This window comes from Symphalangus syndactylus, chromosome 18, assembly GCF_028878055.3.
Source record: "Symphalangus syndactylus isolate Jambi chromosome 18, NHGRI_mSymSyn1-v2.1_pri, whole genome shotgun sequence".
In the NCBI taxonomy this organism is placed as follows: Eukaryota; Metazoa; Chordata; class Mammalia; order Primates; family Hylobatidae; genus Symphalangus; species Symphalangus syndactylus.
This window is the reverse complement of record NC_072440.2, coordinates 13,548,301-13,573,639: the sequence shown is the minus strand read 5'-3', so window position 1 is coordinate 13,573,639 and position 25,339 is coordinate 13,548,301. Positions and strand designations below refer to the sequence as shown.

The following is a 25,339-nucleotide window of genomic DNA, read 5'->3' as shown; positions in this document are numbered from 1 at the left end:
AAAGAAAAGCTGTGGAAATGTTTCAGATTAAAAGAGAAAAGACAATAAAATGTAATACCTGACTCTGAACAGCATCCTGTACTGAAGGAGGAAAAATGCCATCAAGGACATTATTGGGTCAACTAACAAAATTTGAATACGAATCATAGATTGAAGTGTATCTGTTAAATTAACAGAAATGAAGTGTTCTGTGGTGTGTAAGAGCACGCTGCCGTTCTTAGCAAACATGTAGTTTAGTATTTAGGAGAATGGGCCATGAGGTATGCAACTCACCCTCAAATACACACACACATACACATATATACATACATACCTATAAAGAAAGAAATTATGGGCTAGGTGCAGTGGCTCATGCCTGTAATCCCAGCACTTTGAGAGGCCAAGGCGGGCTGATTATGAGGTCAGGAGATCGAGACCATCCTGCCCAACATGGTGAAACCCCGTCTCTACTAAAATACAAAAAATTAGCTGGGCATGGTGGTGCACGTCTGTGATCCCAGCTACTCGGGAGGCTGAGGCAGGAGAATTGCTTGAACCCAGGAGGCGAAGGTTACAGTGAGCCGAGATCGCACCACTGCACTGCAGCCTGGCAACAGAGCGAGACTCCATCTCGAAAAAAAAAAAAAAAAGAAAGAAAGAAAGAGAGAGAGGGAAATTATGATAAAGCCAATGGTTAAATTGGTAACTACCAGTGAATATAGGTAAAGTTATGGTGTTCTTTTTTTGGGGTGCAACTTTTCTATAAGTGAAAGTACTTCCAAATAAAAAGTTAAAAGGCAAGCCAATTAATAAAAGCGACAGTTTCTATATTATATATCCTAGCTATGTTTGCCATGTCTGGATTCTGAAAGCTGCAGAGCAGAAAACATGAAGAACAGATCACCTGTTCTTAAAATAGCACTGTTGGCCAGACATAGTAACTCACTCCTGTAATCCCAGCCCTTTGGGAAGCCGAAGCGGGAGGATCACCTGAGCTCAGGAGTTTGAGAACAGCCTGGGAAACATAGTGAGGCCCTGTCTCTACACAAATTTAAAAAATTAGCCAGGCATCATGGTTCGTGCCTGTAGTCCTAGCTACTCAGGAGGCTGAGGTAGGAGGATTGCTTGAGCCTGGGAGTTCGAGGCTACAGTGAGCCATGATCACACTACTGTACTCTAGCCTGGGCAACAGAGCGAGACCCTGTCTCAAAAAAACAAAAAATCACTCCTAATTTTCCTCCCTTTTAGTACTTTTAAAAATTAAAACATCTTTTGGATAATTGTAGGTTTTTTTTTTTTTTTTTTTTTTTTTTTTGAGACAGAGTCGCATTCTGTCACCCAGGCTGGAGTGTACTGGTGCGATCTCAGGTCACTGCAACCTCTCTCTCCTGCATTCAAGTGATTCTCCTGCCTCAGCCTCCTGAGTAGCTGTGATTACAGGTGTGCACGACGCCTGGCTCTTTTTTATATTTTTAGTAGAGATGGGGTTTCACCTTGTTGGCCAGGCTGGTCTCAAATTCCTGACTTCAAGTGATTTGCCCGCCTTGGCCTCACATGCAGTTTTAGGAAATAATACAGAGATCCCCAGCACTCTTTCCAGTTTTCCCCAAGGGTAACATCTTGCAAAGCAAGAGGACGATATCACAGTCAGGATACTGACATTGATACCATCAAGATACAGAATGTTTCCATCACCAATCAGCTGTCATGGTGCCTTTTATAGCCAAACCCACTTCTCTCCTACCTTCCCATCCCTTTTTAAATTTTGCCAATCATTACTCTGTTGTCCATTTCTGTCATTTTACGAATGTCACATAGGCCGGGCGCGGTGGCTCATGCCTGTAATCCCAGCACTTTGGGAGGCCGAGGCAGGCGGATCACGAGGTCAGGAGATCGAGACCATCCTGGCTAACATGGTGAAACCCCATCTCTACTAAAAAATACAAAATATTAGCCAGGCGTGGTGGCAGGTGCCTGTAGTGCCAGCTACTTGGGAGGCTGAGGCAGGAGGATGGCGTGGACCCGGGAGACAGAGCTTGTAGTGAGCCGAAATCACGCCACTGCACTGCAGCCTGGGTGACAAAGCGAGACTCCATCTTAAAAAAAAAAAAAAAAGAATGTCACATAATGAATCATATGGCATATAACCTTTTGGGACTCAGGGTAATTCTCATGAGATTCATCCAGGTTGTTGGTGCATCAACAGTTTATTCCTTTTTATTGCTGAGTAATTTCCATGGTATGGAGGAACCATGGTTTAGTTATTCACCCATTGGAGGACATCTAGGTTGTTTCCAGTTTGGAGTTATTGTGAATAAAGCTGCTGTGAACATTTGTGTACAGGTTTCTTGGTTTTCCGGTTTGTTTTAAACAGTTCTAGCCAGGCACGGTGGCTCACGCCTATAATCCTAACACTTTGGAAGGCTGAGGCAGGAGGATTGTTTGAGCTCAGAAGTTTTAGACCAGCCTGGGTAGCATAGCGAGACTCTGACTCTACAAAAACATCAAAAACTTGGCCCTGCATGGTGATGTGTGCCTGTAATCCCAGGTACTTGAGAGGCTGAGGTAGGAGGACTGCTTGATCCTAGGAGGCAGAGGTTGCAAGGAGCCGAGATTGCACCACTGTACTCCAGCCTGGGCAACAGAGCAAGACCCTGTCATTCATAGGTAGGTGGATGGATGGACAGACGGATGGATGGACAGATAGACAGATAGGTAGAAAGGTAAATTACAGGGCTACGCTCAGTGGCTCATTCCTGTAATCTCAGCACTTTGGGAGGTGAAGGCAGGCAGATCACCGGAGATCAGCAGTTCGAGACCAGCCTGGCCAACATGGCAAAACGCCATCTTTACTAAAAATACAAAAATTAGCCAAGCATGCTGGCATGCGCCTGCAATCCCAGCTACTTTGGAGGCTGAGGCAGGAGAATCATTTGAACCCAGGAGGCAGAGGTTGCAATGAGCCAAGATCATGCCACTGCACTCCAGCCTGGGCCACAGAGTGAGACTCCATACCAGTACTTTCTTTTTATTGTTTTTCTGTTATTATAGTTTAAGTTCATTGTGATTAGATTATATACTCTGTATGGCTTCAATTCTTTTAAATTTGTTGAGGTTTGTTTAATGGCCAAAGACATGGTCTGTCTAGGTGAATGTTCCATGAGCTTTTAGGGAAAAAAGTATATTCTAGTGTTGTTGAATGATGTCTTAGTCCATTCAAGCTGCTATAACAAAATACCATAAACTGGGTGATTTATAAACAACAGAAATTTCTCTCTCACAGTTCTGGAGGCTGGGAAGTTCAAGATCAAAGTGCCAGCAGATTCAGTGTCATGTGAGGACTTGCTTCCTGCTTCATAGATAAGAGGTACATACACGTTTAGGAGCATCATGTCTTCCTGGTGGATGAATTCTGTTATCATTAGGTGATCCTTTTAGCACTTTTAAAAAGAATCTGTTGGCCGGGCTCAGTGGCTTATGCCTGTAATCCCAGGACTTTGGGGGCCAAGGCGGGCAGATCACGAGGTCAGGAGATTGAGACCATCCTGGCTAACACAGTGAAACCCCATCTCTACTAAAAATACAAAAAAATTAGCCGGGCGTGGTGGCAGGCGCCTGTAGTCCCACCTACTCAGGAGGCTGAGGCAGGAGAATGGTGTGAACCTGGGAGGCAGAGCTTGCAGTGAGCCGAGATCATGCCACTGCACTCCAGCCTGGGCGACAAAGTGAGACCCTGTCTCAAAAAAAAATAAATAAAAATAATCTGTTTAATAGCCTCCTAGTGTTCTTCCTTTACTGTTTTATTGAGCATTAATTAATCCTAACATTATGTCTATGTCAGGGCTGATGACAATATTTGGTATAAAAATTTGATAGTATCAGAGGCTGAGGCAGGAGAATGCTTGAATCCAGGAGGTGGAGGTTGCAGTGAGCTGAGACTGTGCCACTGCACTCCAGCCTGGGCAACAGAACAAGACTCCATCTCAAAAAAAAAAAAAATTGATAGTATCATATCCTCCAGGATTCAAAGTGAACTTCAAACAGTCTTATATAGTTTAAATTTTGGAATGCATCCCAGTATTGAGTTGCAGCAGGGATTTGAGTTTTTGTGAAGAGAGAGAGGTATATCAGAATCTTGGGTATAAACTAAGGAGCCATGTCAGAACCTCAGGTGTATACCAATGAGATAGATCAGAACCTCAGGTGTATACCAATGAGATAGATCAGAACCTCAGGTGTATACCAATGAGATAGATCAGAACCTCAGGTGTATACCAATGAGATAGATCAGAACCTCAGGCGTGTACCCGATAAGACAGATCAGAACCTCAGGCGTGTACCCGGTGAGACAGTTCAGAACCTCAAGCGTGTACCTGTTGAGACAGGTCAGAACCTCAGGCGTGTACCCGGTGAGACAGGTCAGAACCTCAAGTGTGTACCCAGTGAGACAGATGAGAACCTCAGGTGTGTAACCAGTGAGATATATCAGAATCTTGGGTATTTACCCAAAGAGGTATAGCACAGTCTCAGGTATATACTCAAGAAGGCATATCTTGAGGCTTTAAGTATCTAGCTAAGGATTTATATCAGGATCTCAGGTTTGTACCCAGGGAGGTATAGCGGAATTTGGAGTATAGATCTAAGAAGGTCTATCAGTCTAGGGCATATAGCCAAGGAACTATATCAGAACCTCAGGCACCTACCCAAAGAGGCATTTTAGGACTCGTAAGGAGGGGGTAGATTTCAAAAGTATAGTCTAACATTTTATCTACTTTGAAATTTAAAACAATATTAAAGGAAAACACAAAATATTTCTATCTGTCAGAAGGTGACATGAGTTTTAAACAATTAAGAAATATACTGGCTGTGGCCTTGTAACCAAATTATTATGCCTATAGAAATGACAGACTTCATTGTCCAGGATAGAATAACGGGGACTGACTTACCTTCTCATTTGAGACAACCAAACCTCCATACAAATACATGAAACAATGTTCTTCAAGATGCTGGACATCAGGCAGTGAAGGGCACTGATGGTTGTAAGACAAGGTGAGAGGTGTGGCTTGAGAGAGTTTCCAGGCTGCAGTGCAGGGAGAGGGGAAACTGAGGCAGATCTTGGCAGACTTCCTCAGTTGACAAAATAGAGCTGAGAGTCCAGGTAGACCATGGTGTATAGATTATCCAAAGCAAAGTATTAGAGGTGCAAGCCATATACAGAGGGACTCCAGACATCTACCAAAGGACTGCTTGGTGCATCCATGTGAGCAAAACTACTTGAGGCCAGGAAAAGAACCATCTGAGAGGATTAGAAGGAACAGTGCCCAGTACTTGTGCCAGCCAAGAATGGTGCCTGGTGCTCACACAGGGCCAGGAACAGTGCAGGGATTTGAGTGTTTGTTAGGAGAGGGAGGTATATCAGAATCTTGGGCATAAACACAAGAAACCATATCAGAACAACAGGTGTGTACCAATGAGGGATCAGAATCTTGGGTGTGTACACAGTGAGATAGATCAGAATCTCAGATGTGTACACAGTGAGGTAGATCAGAATCTCAGGTGTATACACAATGAGATAGATTGGAATCTCAGGTATGTACCCAGTGAGTCCAAGAGCATGGTGCTGGCGTCTGGTGAGGGCCTTCCTGCTGGATCGTGACGTGAAGCAAGGCAAAGAGCCTGTCAGCTCAGGGCTCTCTTCCTCTTCTTATAAAGTCACCAGTCCTATCATGGGGGCCCCACCCTGATGATCTTATAATCCTAATTACCTCCCAAAGGCTACCTTCAAATGCTATCAACATATGAATTTGGAAACTAAGTTTCCAGCACATGAAATTTGGGGGATGCATTGCAAGTATAGCAAATATTACATCATAACCAGTAGGATTCATCCCAGGAAATGCCAAATGGCTTGATAATCAAAAATTAATGTAATTCACCATGTTAACAGGATGAAAAAGAAAAGCCATATGATCATCTTAGTAGATGCAGAAAAGCATTTGATTAAATCCCACATTCATTTCTAACTTAAAAAAACAACTGGATTTTGACAGAGGTGCAAAGGCAATTTGGTAGAGAAAGGACAGTCTTTTCAATACGTGGTGCTGGTGCAATGGTTATCCATATGCCCAAAATGAACTTTGACCCATGCCTCATGCCATACACAAAAATTAACTCAAAATAGATCAGAGATCTAAACAATATTTGGTATAAAAATTTGATAGTATCAGTTTATCTAAAGGTAAAATTTAAAACTATAAAACTTCTAGAAGAAAACACAGGAGAAAAATCTTTGTGACCTTAGGTTAGGCAAAGATTTCATAGATATGACACCGAGAACACAATCTATGAAAGAAAAAATCAATAAATTGAACTTCATCAAAATGAAACTTTTACTGTTCAAAAGACAGTTGTAGGAGAATGAAAACACAAGTTACACACTGGGAAGAAATATTCGAAAAGCATTTGCCTGATAAAGGTATTGTAGCTGGAAGACAGAAAAAATTCTCAAAACTCACCTAGAAGAAAATAACCCAGTTTTAAAAATGGGCAAGAGATCTGAACAAACACATTGTCAAAGAAGATAGATGAATAGCAAGTAAGCAAGTGAAAAATTCTCGATGTTATCAGTCATCAGGGCAATGCAGATGAAACCTACAGTCCCCATGCTAATGTTCTACAACTTACGCAGTGGTGGTATGATACCACTACATGTGCATTTGAATGGCCAAAATTAGAAAGGCTGACCATACCAAACATTAGCCATGATGTGCAGGAAGTAGAACTCTCATCCCTGCTGACAGGAAGGTAAAGTGATACAAACACATTGAAAAACAGGTTGGCAGTTGCTTTTTTTTTTTTTTTTTTGAGATAGAGTCTTGCTCTCCCAGGCTGGAGTACAGTGGTGCGATCTCAGCTCACTGCAACCTCTGCCTCCCAGTGAATTAGAAAAATAATAATAAAGGTAACAATAGCAGTAATAGTAATAGAAATAGTTTCTTTAATAAAAATGCTGTTTAGGCCCAGACTGAAAGGCTTTAAGTAACCACTCCCCCACCGAAGTTAGAGTTAAGAAAGAATATTAATTTTGCTTGTATGAAACATTAGTCTTACCTAACCTCCACGTATTTTGTAAGTTCTGTAAATTCCTGTTTTCCCTGCACAGCTGCAAGTTCACAAGGCAGTTAAGCTTAAGCTGCAAAACATGTTTTTCTTAAGATGTAAGGCATGTCACAAGAATATCACAAGATGATAATGGCCTTTATTCTCACTTCTGTATGCCTGCTTCCTGCCTCACATATTTCCCGCCTCAAGATGCATAAAAGGTACTTGCCTTCTTTGTTTGGTGCTCTGACTTTCTGGATGCAAGTCCACTGAGCCAGTGTACACCTTAAATAAATCTTCCTGAACCCCATCAATCGCTCCAGTTCTCTGATTTCCCACTACATTTTCTGGGGGCTCGTCCGGGATTGGAGATGGCAGATTTTCTGTCTCCCTTGCCTGTGGGACTGGAGCCTGGGTCGAGGGAGACCTGGGACCTTTGGTGCCAATGGGAGGACTTCAGCCCGGAAAGGAGATTGGCTCTCCCGCGTCCCGGTGTCCTTCCCAGACAGCACAATGGAACCTATAAAGGGGTTGCAGGACAGTTCCAGCAGGGGCTGGGGATGGTGAGAGTAGCTCACCGATTCAGATGACAAGGTTTTGCCGTGTTGCCCAGACCCAGAGGGTCTGGGGACAGTGAGAATAGCTCACCGATTCAGATGAAACTTACACCTTAGCTGATGCAGGACGCGAGAGTGGCTCACTAAGTTGGTCAGGAAAGAAACTGAAAATGGCAAGAGTGGCTTGCTGCCTTGACTAAGGATCGGGAACTGGGAGCGGGGAGGTGTGTGAAAGAGATGGTTCCGAGAGGGCTGTGATGTGGGGAGACACAGATCTCTTAGCATGGACTGTGTGCTCTGAGAGGAGCGTGTGATTGACCAGAACTAGGGCATCGCATATGGCTGACAGGAGCTGCCCCACAGCTGCAGCAGGCTGTGGTGGAAATAAGGTACTCTCCTAGCTAAGCGGCACCCGAAACTCCCGTAATAGAACCCAGTCTGGTCAGTCTGGAACGAAAGTGAGAGTGAGTGTGCATTACAAAGGGTGGGATGGGAAGAAAAGTGTCGAATCCCACTCCTCTGGAGTGCATGTTAAAGAATTTTAAGAAAGGTTTTGCTGGAGATTATGGAATTAAGTTGTCCCCCCAAAGATTGAGGGTTCTGTGTGAAGTGGAATGGCCTTCTTTTAATGTCAGGTGGCCGGCCGAGGGGACAATAGATAGGGAAATGATTGGTCATGTATTTAGGGTAGTGACTGGGGTTGGAGGACACCCTGGGCATCCAGATCAGTTCTCATACATCAATTCCTGGATGATCGCACTCCAGACTTGCCTGAAATGGCTACAGCCTTGTCTGGCAACTTACTGTAAGACTGTAGTGACCTGAGCCGAACCTAAGGCAGTTAGAGGGCCCCCTTCACCAGACACCTCACGTGGAAAGAAAAAAACCACAGGTAAATTAGGAAAAGCCTGTTCTACTTCGCCGGGATCAAGTGATTCTCCTGCCTCAGCCTCCTGAGTAGCTGGGAGTACGGGTGTGCACCACCACGCCTGGTTAATTTTTTTTTTATTTTATTTTTAGTAGAGACGGGGTTTGCCACATTGGCCAGGCTGGTCTTGAACTCCTGACCTCAGACAATCTGCCTGCCTTGGCCTCCCAAAGTGCTGGGATTACAGGTGTGAACCACCATGCCCAGCCAGCAGTTTCTTATAAAGTTAAACAAATGCCTACCGTGAGATCTGGCAATCCCACTCCTAAGTATTTGGCCAAGAAAAAAGAAAGCATATATTCCATACAGAGTCTAGTCCTGAATGTCTATAGCTGCTTTATTTATAATAGCTCAGACTTGGAAACAATTCAGATGCCATTAATAGGTGAATATATTCTCAAACTGTGGTTATCCATGCAATGGAGTATTACTTTGCAATAAGAAGGAATGGCCAATGAATACCCATAACAACATGAATGAATGCTGAAATAATTGTGCTGAGTAAAAGAAGACAGGAAAAATAAGTATAATACATACGGCTTGATTCTATTTATATAAAACTAGAAAGTACAAACTAATCTATAATGACAGGAAGCAGACCAGTGACAGTGGGCATGGAGGGGCAAGAGGGAGAGCTTAGATGGGCACAGGAGAGCTTTGAGGATGATGGGTCTGCGTACTGTCTCAGCTATGATGGTGGTTTCACAGGTTTATACATATGGCAAAAAATACCAAATTTGTACACTTTAAATATGTACAGATTATTGTATGCCAGTTACATGTCCATAAAGCCGTTTCTTTTGTTGTTTTGTTTTTATTTTATTTTTGAGACAGAGTCTCGCTCCGTCGTCCAGGCTGGAGTGCAATGGCACCGTCTCAGAGCACTGTAACCTCCGCTTCCCGGGTTCAAGGGATTCTCGTGCCTCAGCCTCCCGAGTAGCTGAGACTACAGGCATACGCCACCATGCCCAGCTAATTTTTCTATTTTCGTAAAGACAGGGTTTCGCCATGATGGCCAGGCTGGTCTTGAACTCCTGACCTCAGGTGATCCACCCACCTTGGCCTCCCAAAGTGTTGGGATTATAGGCATGAGCCACAGCACCGGGCCCATAAAGCTGTTTTTTAAATGAAAAAAAATTGGCTTGGAATAAGCATTAGAACTGTGGCTTTGGCTCTGAGATCCTCATCTGAGGACCCAGACTCGGGTGCCCTAATGTGGCGGTGCTTACAGAAATGACTCCAACTGCTAAATGAGTAAACGGGTAGTTCTCTACTGAACACACACTCATTTAGCAGCATAAGCTGCAAGAGTTCAGGTAATCCTCACATTTCAATTTGCCATTAGTTTAAACTTCCAGTCTTTGTTTTAAAAACACATTAGAATAATACTACATTTTCCCTCATCTCTAAACTTTACTAAAGACTCCAACAGAGAGTTATTTTCACTGAGAAGAGCATCTACTCAACACAGATAAACTGGGAAGGAAAAATAACTTGTGGGTAATTCAGAATCTGGATTATCAGGTCAGGTGCAATGGCTCACACCTGTAGTCCCAGCACTTTGCGGGGCCCAGGAGGGCAGATCACTTGAGTTCAGGAGTTTGAGACCAGCCTGGGCAACACGGCAAAACCCTGTCTATACGAAAAATAGAAAAATTAGCCAGGCGTGGTGGCATGTGCCTGTAGTCCCAGTTACCTGGGAGGCTGAGGTGGGAGGATCACTTGAACCTGGGAGGTTGATATTGCAGTGAGCTGTGATTGCACCACTGCACTCCAGCCTGGGTGAAAGAAGAAAACCCTGTGTCCAAAACAAAACAAAACAAAAAAAGCTAAATTATCAAATGTCTAGATCGTTGATGGTTGGATGTAAGGTTAAGAAATGTTCACACTGCGAGATGACACACAGTAAACCACACAGAGGATTCTAACGTGGTAGTTCGAAGCAGAAACTAAAGGCTTGCTGCCTGAGGTCAAACCCCGGTCCTGGTGGTTCTGTGCCCCAGGGCATGTTGTGGTAGCCTCTGTGTACTTCAGTTTCCTCATCTGTAATGTAAACATAATGATAATACCTGCCTTATGGGGTTGCTGTTACCAAGAAGTGAGTTAATGCACATTAGGTTCTTATTTATGACAGTGCCTGGCATATGATAAGGGCTCAAAAAGTGTTAGCTGGCATCACTGTCATTATCAACATCTCTAATTTATTGCAGGGTTGGATCTGAAAAATGGCTGATGATGATTTGATGATGACTTCATTGTTATAAAACAGTAATATTGCAGTGCAAATTAAATACAAGCAACCTGTAGCACTCCACTGCAAGTTGGATGTCTAGAAAAGGTGCCATGAGTTACCTTCTAAAGCATCCTAAGAAACCATGTTCATCAATAATTACCACAATAGGAGAGAAGTACCAAGCACCATGGGCAGTCAGAATCCAGAATCTCAGAGAGAGACACAGTTACCTTTTAGTTACGCTAATGGGGAAAACAGGAGCTTTGCTACCCTTGCACCTGATGGAGGGCTTCTCTGAATATAGGGCTATGGGGTCAGAAGCCAGTTTCCTCCCACATTTAGGTTTCCAACTGTTGTCTTTCACTTCCCATGTTGTTGTTGGGAAATCCAAAAGTATTCTATTTGGCCAGGCACGGTGGCTCACACCTGTAATCCCAGCAATTTGGAAGGCCAAGGTGGGTGGATTACCTGAGGTCAGAAGTTCAAGACCAGCCTGGCCAATATGGCGAAACCTCTTCTCTACAAAAAATACAAAAATTAGCCAGGTGTGGTGGTGCACGCCTGTAGTCCCAGCTATTCAGGAGGCTGAGGCACGAGAATTGCTTGAACCCGGGAGGCAGAGGTTGCAGTGAGCTGAGATTGTGTCACTGCACTCCAGCCTACGCGACAGAGCAAGACTCCATCTCAAAAAACAAAAAAAGTATTCTATTGGATCCTTTGTGTGAGACATGTTTTTCCCTCTCAGAAAGCTCGTAGGATCTTCTCTTTGTCTCCAGCATGGTCTGGAATTTCCCAGTGAGTGACCATCTGTGTGTGTGTATTCATCCATTCTGTTGAGTCCCTGGTGGGCCCTTGCAACCTGGAAATTCATGCCCATCATTTCTGAGAAGTTATCTTGAATGCATTGGTTGGTGGTTTCCCGTGCTCCATGTTCTTGCTTCCTGCTCTTCAGAGTTCCTGTTATTTGGATGAGTTTTGTTTCCTGGACTGGTCCTCTCTTACTTCTCTTGCTTCTCTCATGTTCCATCTGTTTTCACTCTACTTTCTGTGAGATCAGGCCCTTTATCTTCCAACCCTTCTATTAGGTTTGCAACTGAGTTTGTAATTCCCTAGAAAAGTTATTCTCTGAATGTCCCTTTTGATAGCATATTCTCCCTTTTTCATGAGTGCAGTATTTCTGCATGGCTTTCATCAGAACATGCTAGTGTCTCCCATTTCTCATAACTTTCTAGAGTGAGGACCATTTGAACTTGGAGTGCCCTCATTTTAAAATTCTATGGTTGACCCTGTTCCCCTCTTTTGCTGCTGCTTTTCACCAGACTTTGAAGAAGCAGAAGTACATTCAGAACTTGTCTGCTCTGGCAAAAGACAGTACTGTTGGCTCAAACTAAAAACTGAAGAAGAAAGCTCAAGGAGAGAAGTTTAAAAATATACCATCTCTGGCTGGGCGCGGTGGCTCACATCTGTAATTCCAGCACTTTGGGAGGCTGAGGCAGGCCAATCACCCGAGGTCAGGAGTTCAAGGCCAGCCTGGCCAACATGGTGAAACCCCGTCTGTACTAAAAATACAAAAATTAGCCAGGTATGGTAGTGGCCACCTGTAATTCCAGCTACTCGGGAGGCTGAGGCAAGAGAATCACTTGAACCCAGGAGGCAGAGGTTGTGGTGAGCCGAGATCACGCCACTACACTACAGCCTGGGCGACAAAGTGAGACTCCATCTCAAAAAAAAAAAAAAAAAAATATATATATATATATATACATATGCAGTAACCTTCAGCATATAGGACTATTGCAGAAGGGATTATCTTTCTGCTTGGTTGGTTCCTCTTGGTCTTGAGCAAATTTTGACTTCCCTGAGTTGGCCCCTGGAGGTTAAAGGGAAAGGGCCTTTTCTCTTTCCTTTAAAACCAATATGGCATATTTGCTGAGAACATAGATACCACAGGATTGGCAGTGTAGACTTACATTCATAGACCAGATGCCATCGGCCAGCCTTGAATCATTTGCAGCACATTGCATCATTTTGTTTAAGTAATGCAAAGTCCTTGACATGGCTCAGGCATTGTCTTGGTTACTTGTAAGGTCTCACATAAATCTAATTTTCCTCTTCCTCTGCCCTTTCTGGTTCAGCTCAGTTTATTCAAGGGTGTATTTGTGCAACACACTTGAATAAGGTGTGATCCTGCCTCTGTAGATGTTATAGTTTGGGAAGACCAGCCGGGCAGGGAGAAGAGCATGATTCAAAGATGAAGGCGTGGGCTGGGGGCCGGGGGAGCAAGGATTCCCAGTAAGGAGGGAGGAAGGAGCAGCACCATGTGCCCATTACTCTATAGACATCTCGAACCACCTGGCCACGTAGCTGTCATTAACCTAAGTTTACAGTTATTGAAACTGAGGTTCAGCCAGGCGTAGTGGCTCATGCCTGAACCCAGGAGGCGGGGTTGCAGTGAGCCAAGATCATGCCACTGCACTCCAGGCTAGGTGAGAGAGCGAGACTCTGTCTCAAAAAAAAAAAAAGAAAAGAACGAAACTGAGGTTCAAAGAAATGTATAGTGCTCCCCCTTTTATCCAAGGAGGATACATTCCAAGCCCCCACAGTGGATACCTGAAGCCTCAGATAGTATCAAACCCTATATATGCTATGTTTTTTCCCTATATATGCATACCTATGATGAAGTTTATAAATTAGGCACAGTGGTAGGAGACTAAGAACAATGATAATAAAATAGAACAATTATACACTGTAACAAAAGGGTCTCTTCCTCTCTCTCTCAGAATATCTTATTGTACTGTACTGGGGGTAACTAAAACCATGGAAAGTGAAACCATGGATAAGGGGTATCTACTGTATATGGTGGAGTTTTCAAGGTCATAGCACTGCCTTCCCCTGAGGTTGGCCTTGCAGCCTCTCTAGGCACTGCTGCTGCTGCTGCTAAGAACCCCTATGAGGTGAACACTGTGAGCAGCATCATGGCTCCTCCAGGAGAGGAGACCCGGCTTACAGAGGCCAAGCCTCAGGTACCTTAAACATCAGTTTAAAACTGAACTCATGGCCAGGTGCAGTGGCTCATGCCTGTAATCCCTTCTCTCCATGCTCAAAACCTGCCCTCCTTCTCTTTATATTCCAGATTTCGTGGGTGCCACCTCCTCTGCCCAGTGACCCAAGCCAGAGCATACATTCATCCTAGACTCTGTCCCAGGTCCCTGGTCCAGGCAGCTGCCAGTTGTCAGGGTCAGCTCTTTATCTCGCAGTCCTCCTGCCTCTTGTGCCATTACCCAGGGCTGTCACCATCTCCTCCTGGGACAGTTACAACAGCCCCGTAAGGAGTTTTGCTGCTTCTAGTCTTGTTCCCTTTGAATCTGGATTCCTCCTTGCCATCAAGACAATCTTGATGCAAATCTGATCACGTCACACTTCCCCTCAATAGTCTTCATGGCTCCTTATTGTTTTAGGATGAAATCCAAACTCCTAAACATGGGGATTAACAATGTGCCATGATTGGCACTGCTGGCCTCTCCTACTTCTGCAGACTCACCTCTTGCTACTTCTCCCTTGAGGTAGATCAAAAATGGTCACAAGTTCTTTGAGGCTCTTCCCATCAAGAGGTAGAGTTTATTTCCCCACCCCTTGGATCTGGGCTTGCCTTGTGACTTGCTTTGACCCAGAGGATGTAACAGAAAGAACACTGCCTAACTTACAAATGAGATCTACCTTAAGAGGCCTTGCAGATTCCACATTCAACCTCTTGGAATGCTGCCACCATCTGAGAAGCCTGAGGTGGCCTCTGTGAGGATGAAAGACTTCATGGTGAGAAGTGCCTAGCCAACAGCCTGGCACCAGCCACCAGGCATGTGACTGAGGCCATCCAGCCATAGCTGAGCCACAAAATGACCACAGCTATGTGAATTATCCCAGGTCAGACTAGCAGAAGAGCCGCCTGGCTGAGCTCAGCCCAATTTGCTGACCCATAGAATTGTGGCCAAATAAAATGGTTGTAGTTATAGGCCATTAAGTTTCAGAGTTCGTTACACAGTAACATCTAACGGATAACAACTCTTGAAGCCAGTTGTTCAGCCATTCTCAACCACTTATTCAATGATGTTTTGGGCCATATATGCAGATGTGCTGTTCCGAAATGGCCCTTACCCTCCTTTCTGTTGGGTTTTCCTATGGAATATCCAGTCAGCCTTCAGGATTCATCTTGGGTGTCCCTTCCTGTATGTACACTCCCTGGCCCTCCAGGATTCCCCCAGTAACAGCCCTCGTCACGCTGCCTTTGCAACCATTTGCTTATTTGTACCTCTCACCTACTAGTTGGGCAAGTTACTCACCCCTCTCAACCTCTGCATTTTTCTTCTCTATAAATGGGACCAGTAATACCTACCCTGCCCTGGCATGGATAGATTAAAGAAAAAAAATACATGCAGCTGCCATTGAGGGCCTGGCCCAAGTGTGATGTTCAATAATATTATTTCTCCTTGTTTTCCTTCCCGTGCCAGTGCCACACCCCCCTGTCCCAGTGCTCTGGGGCTGTGGATCCCTTCAAAGCTGAGATTGCCTGTCTGTGGTCCCCAGCGTTAAGCACAGTCATTAGCTCAGGTGCGTGCTCATGTGTTCCATGAGTTCAAGCCTCAGCCCTGTAAAGTTTGCCTGCCGTGTATCTGATGTATTTCTGCTAAGACCCATTAGGCCTTCCTTATTCTGAAATGTCATCGTTAGTTGTGTGTCACTTCAGTTTTGTAACTGGCCAGGCCACTGTGCCCAGCCTGCTTCCTCATCATCTGGCTGCTAAATGCTTCAACCTTACCCGCCTTGCTATGCGTCCCATCCTGTATCAGGTCAGAGCTCTTGAGTGGTGAATACGAATTTCATTTCAGTTGACTTTTGATTCTTGTGGCAGTCCTCTCGGCTTACTCAAATTTGATTGCAACAGACACAAAATGTGTCCAAACTTGTAGCTTTTCTTCTCTTATTTTGATATCACCATCCACAAAGGTAAAATATTTTAAAACAATAACTACAAACTTTCTGAAAATTATAAAGAAGTGCTGGGTTTTAAACGGAAGTCATATAGTGTGAACTTTGTGTAAAGTCTGTAGGGAGTTTTCTTGGAAATGGCTGGGAACATTCTTTTTGCACCTTTGAAGATAAAGGTGGAGGAGCTCACAGCTCTTGTGCCGTGTTGGGCTTGTCACTCTTTTTTATGTGCCAAATTCTTTTGATTACAAAATTTTAAGTTTAATGCTTTAGGTATTGTTGGGCAAGATCTAGATGTGTCTAGTTAAGTGTAGGTGATATGCAAACTATTTATGATGCATTTGATTTAAATTCATTAAGATAGAGTGTCTTTACCACCGTTACAGTCTGGTCCTTTCCCTTCTGTTTTAAATGTGTTTCCGTTGGCATTTTCTAAACTGACTTTGTTAGCGTGTTAATCATTTGGCACTGGTAATGATTAATCTTTTCTTTCTTTCTTTCTTCCTTCTTTTTTTTTTTGAGACAGAGTCTTGCTCTGTCACCAGGCTGGAGTGCAGTGGCGCAATCTCAGCTCACTGCAACCTCCACCTCCCGGGTTCAAGCGATTCTCCTGCCTCAGCCTCCCAAGTAGCTAGGGACTACAGGCACGTGCCACCATGCCCAGCTGATTTTTGTATTTTTAATAGAGATGGGGTTTCACCATGTTGGCCAGGATGGTCTCAGTCTCTTGACCTCATGATCCACCCACCTCGGCCTCCCAAAGTGCTGGGATTATAGGCATGAGCCACTGCGCCCAGCCGTGTTCATCTATTTCTGTGAACCGATGCTAGATGAAGGTACAGAGGGCTTTCTAGCTTCTGTGTTTGTTTATTCTGAAATGTTATTTTAAATCTTAGCCCAACAAATTGAGTGAAAAGACTTCTAGATGTTAAATATGATATTCAAAAAATATAAAGACAAGGTGATAAATTAGAATTGGTGGGAAAGAGAAAAATCTGTCATCTGATAGTCACCTGCCATAGCAACGCTACTCCTTTGAGAAGACTTCCATCTTTTGCCCTGAAAGTGCTCCATGAGGTTGGATCAGACCTCATTTAGCAAAGAAAGATGTAAATAGATTCCTGTAGGGTGGCATTATTAAGCATATTAAGTGGTTACAATACAGTAAATTAGAGGGAGTAGTACAGAAGCATAAGCAGTCAAAAAAGTGAAAGTCTAATGTTCGTAATTATTGTTCTGGAGGCTTTTGTATCAAATATAAGTTCTAGGCTGGGTATGATGGTTCACACCAGTAATCCCAACACTTAGAGGCCAAGCCGGGTGGATTCCTTGAGCCTAGGAGTTCGAGATTAGGCTGGGCAACATAGTGAAACCTATCTCTACAAAAATACAAAAATTAGCTGGGGGTGGTGGCAGCGCCTGTAGTCCAAGCCACTTGGGAGCCTGAGGTGAGAGGATCACCTGGGCCCGGGAGATCAAGCCTGCAGTGAGCCATGATCTTGCCATTGCACTCCAGCCTGAGTGACAGAGAGAGACTCTGTCTCAAAAATGAAAAAGTTTTGAGTGTGAAAATTCAAGCTCAATTCCATTTGTTGGTTGTCTTGAGTGTCTGATCACATAGAATATAAAGATGTTTTGATAGTTGGGACAGTATTCAGCTACCTGCTATTTAATATATTATTTCAGAAACTATTTACAAAGGAGGCCGGGCACAGTGGCTCATGCCTGTAATCCCAGCACTTTGGGAGGCCGAGGTGGGCAGATTACCTGAGGTCAGGTGTTCAAAACCAGCCTGGCCAAACATGGCAAAACCACATCTCTACTAAATATACAAAAAATTAGCCGGGCATGGTGGTGTGTGCCTGTAGTCCCAGCTACTCAGGAGACTGAGGCACAAGAATCGCTTGAACCCGGGAGGCATGGGGTTGCAGTGAGCCGAGATCGCACCACTGCACTCCAGCCTGGATGATAGAGTGAGACTGCATCTAAAAAAACAGCAACAAAAAAGAAAATATTTCCAAAGGACCTTCTGGGTCCAAGAACCTCATGTCCAATACAAGGGTGCACACGTGGGTGAGACACAGCAGCTGCCCTCCGGGAGCCCACAGTGGAGGGGTTTCCCTTCAGTCTTCTTTTATTCCAAGCAAGTGGCAAAACTACTTTACTCTTAATACAAACCACTTCCTTTTATCACAGGACGCTTCCCAAGCTCTGCAACTGTTTCTCCTGAGGAAGGGAGTGGAACTGATAATCTGTTCCTCCCTATTGTATTCAGTATGGTTTTTTGTTTTTTTTTTTCCTTTTGCTGGCTTTGTTTTCCTGTCCCTATGATGATTATAATTCACTCTGCAAATTAGATCACCTTTCCCACGCAGAATCTCTTTGACTTCTGTTCTAGATATCCATTACATTTTTGTAGTTTTCGGACACACTGTGTGTGCCGCTTTGCAATCTGGGTGACAGCAGGCTGTGGCTGTGGAGACAGAGCCGAGGTGAATTCTCACGGACCGTCACTGGGTTACTCCTGGAATAAGTAATTCCCTAGAGCTCCTTCTGTGCAGATCGTTAGAAATAGATATTGAGGCCGGGCGCAGTGGCTCACGCCTGTAATCCCAGCACTTTGGGAGGCCGAGGTGGGCAGATCACGAGGTCAAGAGATCAAGACCATCATGGCCAACATGGTGAAACCTTGTCTCTACTAAAAATACAAAAATTAGCCGGGCGTGGTGGCGCGCGCCAGTAGTCCCAGCTACTCAGGAGGCTGAGGCAGGAGAATCACTTGAACCCGTGAAACAGAGGTTGCGGTGAGCCGAGTTCGCGCCACTGCACTCCAGCCTGGCGACAGAGCGAGACTTCATCTCAAAAAAAAAAAAAAAAAGAAAGAAATAGATACTGAACACCTGCTACATAGCAGGGATTGTGCTAGAAGTATGGATGCAAAGATTAGGCAAATACGTTCCCTAGCCTCACAAAGCATACAGTCTAGTAGGAGAGACAGACACGTAAAAAGTTTCAACAGCGCAGATAATCAGGGCTACAGCAGAATTGGGCCCAAGATGCTGTGGGAATCTAGAGGTGAATGGGTTTCATCAAAGAAGAGCTTCTTCTCCCATTTATAACTCATTTTAGCCTAATCTTCCAAACAGTCATGCATCTAAGAGCTGGTGATCCAGAAAATACCTTCATGTTAGTTATGAATTACTGTTAGAATCCTTCCAGTGTTTGCACCTGCCCTGTGCTCAGGTAACATAAAACAGTGATATAATTCGATGTCTACTTCCTCTTGTATTTGTCTGTTTTTAAGTGTTCTACAATTTTCATATACTCTGTTTCATAGTTCTCAAAGGAATATTTTGATTGATAAATGTTTAGTTAGTAAGACCTAAAAATCGAATCTCAGTGGTTTGAGCTTATGGTATACAAGATGCAGCTCTAACATTTAAATGGGAAGGGAAATATCAAAAAGATACCTGCACTCCTGTTTGTTGCAACACTGTTTACAATAGCTAAGATTTGGAAGCAACCTAAAGTGTCCATCAGCAGACAAATAGATAAAGAAAATGTGATATTTATACACAATGGAGTACTGTTCAGCTGTACAAAAGAATGAGATCTTGTCATTTACAACTGCATGGGCGGAACTGGAGGTCATTCTGTTAAGTGAAATAAGCCAGACACAGAAAGACAAACTTCACGTGTTATCACCTATTTGTGGGCTCTAAAAATCAAATCACTTGAACTCAGAGAGAGTAGAGGATGGTTACCAGAGGCTGGGAAGGGTGGTGAGGGGTTGGGGGGCACTGAAGATGGTTAATAGGTACAAAAACCTAGAAAGAATGAATAAGACCCACTAGGTTTTTTGTTGTTGTTGTTTTGAGACAGAGTCTCACTCTGTCACCCAGGCTGGAGTGCAGTGGCATGATCTCAGCTCACTGCAACCTCCACCTCCTGGGTTCAAGCGATTCTCCTGCCTCAGCCTCCCGAATAGCTGGGATTATAGGCACGCGCCACCACACCTGGCTAATGTTTGTATTTTTAGTAGAGACCGGGTTTCACCATGTTGACCAGGCTGGTCTCGAACTCCTGACCTCAAGTGATCCACCCGCCTTGGCCTCCCAAATGCTCAGATTACAGGCGTGAGCCACCGCACCTGGCCACTGTTTGATAGCATAATAGGGCGACTATAGTCAATAATAACTTAATGGTATATTTTTAAATAACTTAAAGAGTATAATTGGATTGTTTGTAACTGAAAGGATCAATGCTTGAGGGCACAGCTACCCCATTCCCCATGACGTGTTTAGTTCACATTACATGCCTGTATCAAAACATCTCATGTACCCCATAAATATATACACCAAGTATGTACCACAAATATTTTAAATAATTTTTAAAATAAAAAAATAAATTGTAAGGGAAAGAAAATTATGAATTTAGAAATGTAAAAGGTCTCAGGTAAGGAAGGAATGAGAGGATCATGCAGAACCTCCCATCACTGCTGGGACTCGAACAGAAGCCCTACCTTTGCCCAACACCCTATCCACCTGTCCCTCACCTCTCAGCCTTTGTGAGACTCTGTCTGTGCTATGAAACTGAAGATCTAATTCAGTGCTGTTTGCATTGTCTTGCCTCCTGGACCAGAGTTTGCAGTTGTTGAGAAAAGGGATGGTTGGTTATGTCTTGATCCCCCCCAGAGCATTTGGGGCATAGGACACGGGAACTGGCCAGCCCGGTTCACTCTTCTCAATGAGCTGGGCAGTGGCATGTCATGTGGGTAATAGGAAGGGGTGGGGACTTCCCCGGGATATTCTGCTCCTGATCAGAAGCTCCAGTGATGTGGGGGGAGCCCCAGCACCAGAGCATGCTGGGAGGGCGTGCAGGGTGGGGCGGGTGCCCGTTTGGCCTCTGCTATCTATCTGGGGGATGCATCATCCAAAGGCAACTGTTCCTTATCTGCTCTTGTTGGGAGCAAGGAAGGGCCAATTTGTTCAATGATCTGTATAGAGCCAGTCCCTCTGGCCAGAGTTCAAGACAGTATTGCCTCACTCTATATAGAGATTGTATCTTGGTTAGCTCTTCATTCATGGCAAGACCAATGTTTCTCTAAATTAATCCTGGGTATTGCTTAAAAGCAACTAAAAATGATGAAATTGTAAAACTTTGAAACTCCCTGAATGTAACGACAAGCAAACTAACATTGTTATATTGGTCGATGCTCCTGGCCAGAAGAGAGAATATTAGCAGGAATAAAAGGCATAGGCCACATGCATTTTCCACCCCAGTGCTGAGAACACGATGGGGGAAAAAGGGAGGTGGCCACAGCCCATCCATCACACAGTCTCTGCCCAACTACTTGCTTTTTTCTTTTTCTTTTTTTTTTTTTTTTTTTGAGACAGAGTCTCGCTTTGTCACCCAGGCTAGAGTGTGGCGGTGCAATCTCAGCTCATTGCAACCTCCACCTCCCAGGTTCAAGCGATTCTCCTGCCTTAGCCTCCCAAGTAGCTGGGATTACAGGCACCTGCCACCAAGCCCAGCTAATTTGTTTGTATTTTTAGTAGAGACGGGGTTTCACCATGTGGGCCAGGCTGGTTTTGAACTCCTGACCTTAAGTGATCTGCCCATCTCAGCTTCCCAAAGTGCTGGGATTACAGGTGCAAGCCACCACGCCTGGCCCCAGCTACTTGCTTTCTTTTTTTTTTTTCTTTTTTCTTTTTTTGAGACAAAGTATTGCTCTTGTCCCCCAGGCTGGAGTGGGATGGCATGATCTCAGCTCACTGCAACCTCCGCTTCCTGGGTTCAAGCAATTCTCTTGCCTTAGTCTCCTGAATAGCTGGGATTACAGGCACCTACCACCATGCCCAGCTAATTTTTGTATTTTTAATAGAGATGGGGTTTCACCCTGTTGGCCAGGCTGGTTTCGAACTCCTGACCTTAAGTGATCCACCCACCTCAGCCTCCCAAAGTGCTGGGATTACAGGTGTGAGCCACCATGTCTGGCCCCAGCTACTTGCTTTCTATTGGGGTGAACTTCATGGTTAATACAGTCAGTTAGTGACTGCAACTTTTGAACTTTTTATTCATAGTGAAAAATATTTTAAGTAATGCTTACCCCATTATGTTTCGTGTCATTTGAAAAAAAATCTCCCTTCTGACAGAGTGCAGAATAAAATACGATAGAAAATCTGTACAGATTCACAGCCTGATTTATGCTAATAGGTTATAGAAAAAGAAAGTCTTCTAAACCCTATGAAAGGTTAACAGTTCTCTTTTATTTTTCCCCGTGTGCTATTTGATGATTCCCCTGTGAACTTTGATGATTTATTGCCAGAATTCCAAACATAATATGTGAATTTCACAAAAATGGATGAAAAGTATCTATTTTTCATTGGTAGAGGAAGCCAAAACATCCCTTCCTCACTGCGCTAAAAGCTGTTGTTTACATTAAGCAAACCTCAAATGTGAACATATTTTTACGCAAATGCATTTAATGGGTGAATATTTTCTTTGGGACAGTATTCTTCACTCCATCTGGAGAGTCGGGCATTCCGTAATCACCATGTGATGACGGCTGCCTTGACAGTGGCTGGTGGCAGCACATACCCCCTGAGCCTCTCCGTGACGTGAGCCGTGGGCATCATGTGACCATTTTCAGAAGGGAAGACAGTTCTGGAAGCTAAAGGTCACCTAGTCAGCCTCGTTGGGCGATTGATGACTCAGCTGGGTTCAGGGAGGTGGACCTGAGGCAGAGCCTCTAGAAGGCAGCGGTGGGCAGGGCGGTTCAGGCCAGGTGGCACCTGGGCAAAGGTGCAGACGTGGAATCCTGAAAGCAATTCTCAGTGCTGCTGCGTTTCCAGGAGGTAGAAGAACGGTGACAAGTGCACAGTCGGGTAGGGACAAATATGGAAGGGCTGGAACAGTGTGCTCAGGAGACTGGGCTTCAATCTGGAGGTCCCAGGAAGTGGTTTAAGATGTTTCAGTGAGAGCATGATACAGACTAACCCAGGAAGAACTGCTGCTTTGTCACTGTACCCCTATGGAAATGCCATTCGCTTTGCTAGTTGAAATAGCCCACCATTGTCTGGGACTCACCCAGTTAGATTTGTTTTACTCCACAAAGTATTCTTGACCATACAATCATGGTCGAGGACCCCCTGCGTGAGCTGCCTTCATGGCTACAGGGAGAGCACACCAAAGTGGATGTCACACCCAGCACACATGCCACCGGCTTGGCCCTGCTCCCTGCGCCCTGCAGCCTGAGCCACACTGGCTGCCCGTTGTTCCTGGAATGTGCCAACATGTTTCAGTCCTGGAGCCTTTGCACTTGGTGTTCTCTTTGCTGGAACATTCTCCTCCAAGACATTTACACAGCTTGCCCCCTCATTCCCTGAGGTTATCTCCTGCCCCCTAATCAGTGAGGCCTTCCCTGGCCTCACCGGACACTCCACATGTGCATTCGTTTCTTTGTTCACCATCTGTGTCCCAGTTACAAGGGAAGCTCCCTGAGAGCAGGGATCTGATTTTTGTTTGTTGTTGTTGCTGTTTTGAGGTGGAATCTTGCTGTGTCGCCCAGGCTGGTCTGCAGTGGTGCGACCTCAGCTCACCGCAACCTCCGCCTCCCGTGTTCAAGCGATTCTCCTGCCTCAGCCTCCTGAGTAGCTGGGATTACAGGTGCCCGCCACCATACCCAGCTAATTCTTGTATTTTTAGTAGAGATGGAGTTTCATCATGTTGGTCAAGCTGCTCTCCAACTCCTGACCTCGTGATCTGCCCACCTCGGCCTCCCAAAGTGCTGCGATTACAGGCATGAGCCACTGCGCCCAACCCTGTTTTTTGTTTGTTTTTGGTTTTGGTTTTGGTGGTTTTTTTTGAGACACGGTCTCACTCTGTCGCCCCGGCTAGAGTGTGGTGGCACAATCTCGGCTCACTGCAACCTCCACCTCCCAGGTTCAAGTGATTCTCCTGCCTCAGCCTCCCGAGTAGCTGGGATTACAGGCACATGCCACCACGCCCAGCTAATTTTTGTATTTTTAGTAGAGATGGGGTTTTGCCATGTTGGCCAGGCTGGTCTCAAACTCCTGACCTCAAGTGATCCGCCTGCCTCGGCCTCCCAAAGTGCTGGGATTACAGGTGTGAGCCACTGTGCCCGGCCCAGGGATCTGTTTTTGTCTCCGCTGTGTCCCCAGTGGCTCAAACATATTGTATGGAGCTGTGACAGCTGCACAGTCAGTGATGACTGGGTGATTCCTGGCCCTATGGGCTATGGCTCCTTCAACATTTTGTTGTTTAAAGATTTTTCACTTTCTCAGTGTGCTGATCAAGAGACAAGCCTAGAGGAGAGGCTCAGCAGTGTTCCTGTTTAGATGATGAATTCAGGCATATCTTGGATGGTAAATGACGTTGCATTTAAAAACAAGCAAGTGGCCAGGCGCAGTGGCTCACACCTGTAATCAAAGCACTTTAGAAGGCCGAGGCGGGTGGATCACCTGAAGTCAGGAGTTCAAGACCAGCCTGGCCAGCATGGTGAAAACCCATCTCTACTAATAATACAAAAAAACTAGCTGGGCGTGGTGGCGGGCGCCTGTAATCCCAACCACTCAGAAGCCTGAGGCAGGAGAATTGCTTGAACCCGGGAGGCGGAGGTTGCAGTGAGCTGAGATCACACCACTGCACTCCAGCCTGGGCGACAAGAGCAAGACTCTATCTCAAAAATAAGAAAATAAAAAATTATTAAAATTAAAAATTAAACGGCTGGGCGCAGTGGCTCGTGCCTGTAATCCCAGCACTTTGGGAGGCCGAGGTGAGCAGAATACAAGGTCAGGAGATCGAGACCATCCTGGCTAACACATTGAAACCCATCTCTACTAAAAAAAAAAAATACAAAAAATCAGCCGGTCATGGTGGCGGGCGCCTGTGGTCCCAGCTACTCAGGAGGCTGAGGCAGGAGAATGGCGTGAACCTGGGAGGCGGAGCTTGCAGTGAGCCGAGATCGCACCACTGCACTCCAGCCTGGGTGACAAACTGAGACTCTGTCTCAAAAATAAATAAATAAATAAATCATAAAAAATAAAAACAAACAAGTGAACGTTGTTATACGTCAGTCTTACCAATTGTTCCTCTTTCCTCCCGGTAGCTTGGAGCTCGGCGGCACAACCAGCACCATCCAGTCACGATGGTGGACACGGAAAGCCCGCTCTGCCCCCTGTCCCCACTCGAGGCTGGCGATCTAGAGAGCCCGTTATCTGAAGAATTCCTGCAAGAAATGGGAAACATCCAAGAGATTTCGCAATCCATCGGCGAGGATAGTTCTGGAAGCTTCGGCTTTACGGAATACCAGTATTTAGGAAGCTGTCCTGGCTCAGATGGCTCGGTCATCACGGGTAAGTGTGCTGTTTCCTAGAAAGTTTTATTTAGAAATGTTTCTTCCTCCAAGAAAACTATTCTCTTTAGCGGGAAAAGAAGTCACACTTTTTGCAAAGAAAGCTTCGGACATGGTAAAGCATGATCTCCAGTGCTGCTGGGCCCTGGAAGGTGCGTGTCACGGCTCACGGTGCCCACTCTTGT

The 25,339-nt window shown here is 45.0% G+C and overlaps 1 protein-coding gene across 5 annotated transcripts in view; it reads left to right on the top strand.

The window, feature by feature from the left end:
- The window catches only part of PPARA (peroxisome proliferator activated receptor alpha), an 88,823-nt gene that overhangs the window by 23,451 nt on the left and 40,033 nt on the right, over positions 1-25,339 (top strand). For 4 of the 5 annotated variants that reach the window (XM_063622518.1, XM_063622517.1, XM_055253966.2 and 1 more), the window contains exon 3: positions 24,909-25,155. In XM_063622518.1, the coding sequence (XP_063478588.1) occupies positions 24,948-25,155 (208 nt within the window). In that variant the 5' untranslated portion in view covers positions 24,909-24,947. Of the gene's footprint in view, positions 1-3,262; positions 3,347-24,908; positions 25,156-25,339 lie in introns of all 5 variants that reach the window. The other variant, XM_055253967.2, reaches the window with a different exon arrangement.